The sequence below is a fragment of the Triticum aestivum genome, chromosome 4A (assembly GCF_018294505.1).
Source record: "Triticum aestivum cultivar Chinese Spring chromosome 4A, IWGSC CS RefSeq v2.1, whole genome shotgun sequence".
NCBI classification, from domain to species: Eukaryota; Viridiplantae; Streptophyta; class Magnoliopsida; order Poales; family Poaceae; genus Triticum; species Triticum aestivum.
This window is the reverse complement of record NC_057803.1, coordinates 710,468,438-710,473,537: the sequence shown is the minus strand read 5'-3', so window position 1 is coordinate 710,473,537 and position 5,100 is coordinate 710,468,438. Positions and strand designations below refer to the sequence as shown.

The window sequence follows — 5,100 nt, the reverse complement described above, 5'->3', positions numbered from 1 at the left end:
TGAATGGTGCATTTTGGACAAAGAAACACTATGGAGTTCCAATAAGTTCAAAAAAAATGAAATCCCTTTGTAACAGACGAGTTTCCGTATGAAACCCTGATACTTCGAAAGAGATTGTAAGTTTTGTACACGAAGTGCATCCAGTTTTTGCCGTAACCCTCTATACATTCTTGCACATGCTATGTGGGTGAAATGATGATACCATGCCAACTTGGAACCTTTTCAGATTTCATTTCAAATGCTTTCCAATTTCATGGTCTTATAGCTCAAAATAATCAGTAATTGCTTGAAAAATAACAAATGAAGTCGGAAAGGGTTGTAAATTGATGATGTGGCTTTGAATGGTGCAATTTGAACACAAAGTTCATTTAGGTTCGATCAATTATTTATCTCCCTGTCTGGGCCTTGAGCAGCCCATGTCCCTAAGGTACTAGTTGATCCAATTCACTTTATTAGTAATAGTGGTTGGTATTTTCCAATCTTTGCCTTCTTTTTAACAGTGAATTATTTCTGTTTTTGTTATTTTTTTCTTTTGCTATTTCTTTTTCCTTATAATTAGCAGGTGTTTTGTTTGTATTTTTGAACGTTGGAGGAGCGAAAATTTATACACACAAAATTCTATAAACATATGCAAAAATTGCAGTATTGTATGACTATTCTTTGCAACTACCGAAACGTGCAATTTTAGTGCAAAGTTGTGTGCATTTTCTTTCATTTTCGTTTTTCTTAAAGGGTAATACCAATGTCACAAATGCATTGTTTCTTATAAAACTTCATTATTTTGATTTTTTTTCTTCTTTTAGGTAATACCAATGCCACTAATTAATTATTTTTCAGAAAACTTCTTTTAATACAAAAATCCCCTTTTACATGCTTATTCTTGAATATTTCTAAAAACATCCTTTTGTGCAAATTCTATTTTTATTTTATTTTATTACTTCTTAAAGGGTAATACCAACGTCACTAATTCCTTCTTCCTTTGAAAATCTCATTGTTTTTTTTATTCCTTTTTTTATTCTTTAATAGTCTATACCTACTATTAAAGGGAGGTGATATTCTTGGTTTCGTCCCGTTTCGTTTGGTCTCGCTTCAATTAATTTCACGTACGCTATTTGATTTCGTTACTTGCCACCAGTTTTGGCCCAACTGAGGAAGCCCATCTGGCAGCGCACTGTGGCCCAGGTCCGGAGAGCTGGCAAAAAATAAAATTGCCGATAGGAGGGTTCGATCTCATAACCTGCCAACTGGCCACACATAGTTTGTCGACTGACCAGCTAGAGATATGAGAGGATTTTTTTTCCTACCGTTGCAACGCACAGGCCTTTTTGCTAGTAATACCAATGGCACTAATTCATAGTACCTTCTAAGGAAACTTCCTTTTTGTGAAAATTTCACTACTATATGTTTATCCTGCATATTAAAAGAAAGCTGAATTTTTGTGTAAATTATGTGTAAGTTTTGTCATCATTTATTTTATCATAATTTTTATTTTCTTTTTCTTAAGAAGTAATACCAACACCACTAATTCCTTCTTCCTTTAAAAATCTAACTTTTTTCTTTTTTCTTATTCTTTATTCTTTAATGGTAATACCAATGCAACTAATTCATACTTCTTATGAAAGTTCCTTGTTGTGAAAATTTCACTATTATTTGTTTATTCTGGCATATTATAAAAAAAGCATAATTTTTGTGTAAATTATGTGTAAGTGTTATCATTAATTGTTTTATTATAATTTTTTATTTTATTTCTTCTTAAAGAGTAATACCAACACCACTAATTCCTTCGAAATCCTCACTATTTTCTTGTTTTTTTCCTTCTTATGATATTCTTTATTCTTTAATGGTAAAACCAATGCAATTAATTCATACTTCTTATGAAACTTAATTTTTGGAAAAATTTCCCTATTATATGTTTATTCTTTCATATTATAAAATTGCACAATTTCTGTGTAAATTATGTGTAAGTTTTGTCATTATTTGTTTTATTATCATTTTTTATTTTCTTTCTACTTAAAGGGCAATAACATAGCACTAACTCATTCTTTCTTTAAAAAACGTCATGATTATGATTTTCTTTTACTTTTATTTCATTTTATTTCTTCTTAAAGGGTAATACAAAGCCAAAATTTCATTTTTTTTCTTAGAAAAATTCATTATTTTGATTGTGATTTTGTTTTTGTTTCATTTTATTTCTTTTTAACTGGGTAATAGCACTGCCAATAATTCATTCTTTTTTAGAAAAACTTTATTTTTTATTTTGATTTTGTTTTTATTTCATTTTCTTTCTTCTTTAATGAAAGACCAAGGTCACTAATTCATACCTTCTTAGACACTTTTCTTTGTGAGATTTTCACTATTGTACATTTATTGTTGGTTATTAAAAAAAGTAAAATTTTGGTGGGGATTTTGCACAAATCTTGTCGTTATTTGTTTTCATTTTTTAATTTCTCTCTTCTTAAAGGTATACCAGTGTCACTACTTCATTCTTCCTCATAAAACTTCATTATTTTTATTTTTTATGTTCTTTTATTTCTTCCTTAAAGTCAATGCCAATGGCACTAATTCATTTCTCATTGGAGTTTTAAAATTCACTATGAAATATGATTTTTCTAACATATATTAATAAAGCATAATTTTTGTGTATATCATGTGCATATTTTTCGTTGTTTGTTTTAGATCTTTTATTTTATTCTATTTCTTCTTAAAGTGTAACAACAGTGCCATTAATTCATCCTTTCTTACAAAACTTTATTACTATTTTTTTAGTTTTTATTTCATTTTCTTTCTTCCTAGAGGGTAATACCAAAGCCACTTATAATTTCTGTTAGAAAACTTGAATAATTTCTGTTTTTTGTGCCATGGCTGGCTCCACGTAGCAATCGCCGCTGAGCCTGTCAGCTAGGGGCAAGTTGACTGAAACAAATTTGTGGTTAGTCAACTGACCGAAATTTTGTTTTTAGTCAACTTATCTCTAGCCGCTCCCATACATTTTGAGGGAAGACAAACAATATACATTTAGCAGACACCGAATAATAAGATAAAGCACAATAGTTCATATAGAATTCCCTGGCCGGTAATTGGCATCCATTTGTGAATTTGAGCTCCCACAAATCCCAAGGAATATAACCAAGAGGATCCTTTTAATTAATACAAATAATCCAAATGTTGGCGTGAAGGACTAACATGACTTATAACTAATAGGAGACTCTTTGTGTTTTATTTAATGTAGTATACGTAGGACGGTAGGAGAAGGGCATACCCTTACATAATATAGTCATAGATCTTAGGTTGTAACTTGATCATGAGCGAATTTGTTGATGTTGCACCCACGAAGTATGGAAAGTGCCAAACATTGGGAACTACCCGGGGAGGAGTTAGGAGCAGGAACAAGGAGGGTACAAAATGAGACATTAATTTATGTGTGCGTTATTAGGCCGGCCGTCATCTAGAAAAACTTGTTGATCACACAACCCCACGGAACCGGAGCAGATAATGGATGTTTGTGATGAGCGTTGCCAGCAGGCATCGGCAGTCGAACTGAGATTTTGTTGGATGGCCCAACTCTTCCAATTTTCATGGAAGTAGCCATACTGGAGCGTGTGCCCCAGGACTTCATGGCCATGCCATACCCAAACACGTCGTTAAACGGCGTCGTGGGCACGCCAAGCACCATACGATTACCAGGCGACGAGTTGGGCTGCTGGTTTATGAACTCCACGATGCTCCCCATAAGCCTCTTGCTGGTGGGCCTCAGCGGACTGTAGAGGTGGAAGCCGTGGTCCTCGCCCTCCGACTCCTCCACCGTCACCTCGCGGCGCCCCTGCATCATCCAAGGCCACGGCGCGTCGTGATCACGCATGCGGGCCGCCAGGTCGAGGCCACGCTCGCGCAGAGTGTCCTTTCCAGCCACGGTCACGAGCACGCGGCGGCAAGCCAGCGATGAGATCTCCGAGGTCGGAAGATCGATCCAGGGGTCGTCGTTGCCGGCCTGGCCGGCCGTGACGAACGGCCACAGCCGGTCCACCCCGTACGGTGGGAACACCACCGCGGCGCCCTGGCTGTCGTCCGCACACGCGAGCTCCGAGGGCAGCCGCTTGGCTCCCCAGAAGTAAGGATGCACTATGATCAACCCCGCAACGTCCATCATGTCGTCGTTGATTTCGTGGCTGGCGCGGACTGCCGTGTGGTAAACGATGTTGCCGCCGGCGCTGTCGCCGGCCAGGAACGTGCGCGCAGGGTCGGCGTAGCTGGCCAGCCACGGGTCGGACAAGGACGCCGCCCACTGGAGCGCGGCCCACGAATCGTCGTAGGCCGCAGGTATGGGGAACTCCCGCGCCAGACGGTACTCCAGCGACACGACTAGGGCCCCGGCGCTGGCGGCGAGGGAGGTCGCGTAGCGGTGGTACGTCCGGCCGAAAGCGCTCTCCGTGCAGAACGAGCCGCCATGGACGTAGATGACGAGGGGAAGCCGGTTCCTGCCTGCGGTGTCGGCGGCACGCGACGGGAGGAACAGCCGAACAGACACGCCGGTGGCCTTGTCGACGACGACGTCCTTCGTGGCCACCCCGCGGTTGCCGCCCTGATCCGGCGACGCCAGCACGAATGGACTGCGTAGGAAACGCTCGATGCTGCCGTCCTTGTACTTGCGTATGAACGGGTACATGTCAACAGAGATGTTACGTCCGTCCTTCTGATTCGCTGGAGAAGTCTTGTTTGCAGGCATTGCGCAGTTAAGCTGCTTTACTTTGGGACTCTCGTTTCGAATTGTGCCGCTGCCGCGTTGTTGGCAGCGGAATTTATAGAGCGATTTTCTTCAGCGACCTGCTACGCGTGGGCCGGCGGTTCGTTCCATTATGTGACTTAAGCTGTCAGTTCTTTTACTCTAATTTCTTGCAAGGACACACTGGTTGCAAAATTTTCTCTTCTCTAATTTCCTGCAACAAGACCTTTATTGTGAAACCTATTCTTCAATCTCTGTTGCAAAATCTCTTCTTCTCTAATTTTCCGTAACAAGACCCTTGTTGCAAAAATTGCAAACACATTTCCCACTGCGTCTTATTTTAATCTTCTGTAACAAGACCTTTGTTTCAAAAATTGCAA

General features: G+C 39.7%; 1 protein-coding gene across 1 annotated transcript; it reads right to left on the bottom strand.

The window, feature by feature from the left end:
• Positions 1 to 3,400: 3,400 nt before the first annotated feature.
• On the bottom strand, positions 3,401 to 4,743 carry LOC123083301 (probable carboxylesterase 5). Its single transcript, XM_044505372.1, has one exon. The coding sequence runs from the start codon at positions 4,721 to 4,723 to the stop codon at positions 3,446 to 3,448; it is 1,278 nt and encodes a 425-aa protein (XP_044361307.1). The 5' UTR covers positions 4,724 to 4,743; the 3' UTR covers positions 3,401 to 3,445.
• Between the last annotated feature and the right edge of the window lie 357 nt (positions 4,744 to 5,100).

What these genes read in the sequence shown, in the direction of transcription:
- LOC123083301 (XM_044505372.1), bottom strand. Translation starts at nt 4,723, where the DNA reads ATGCCTGCAAACAAGACTTCTCCAGCGAATCAGAAGGACGGACGTAAC.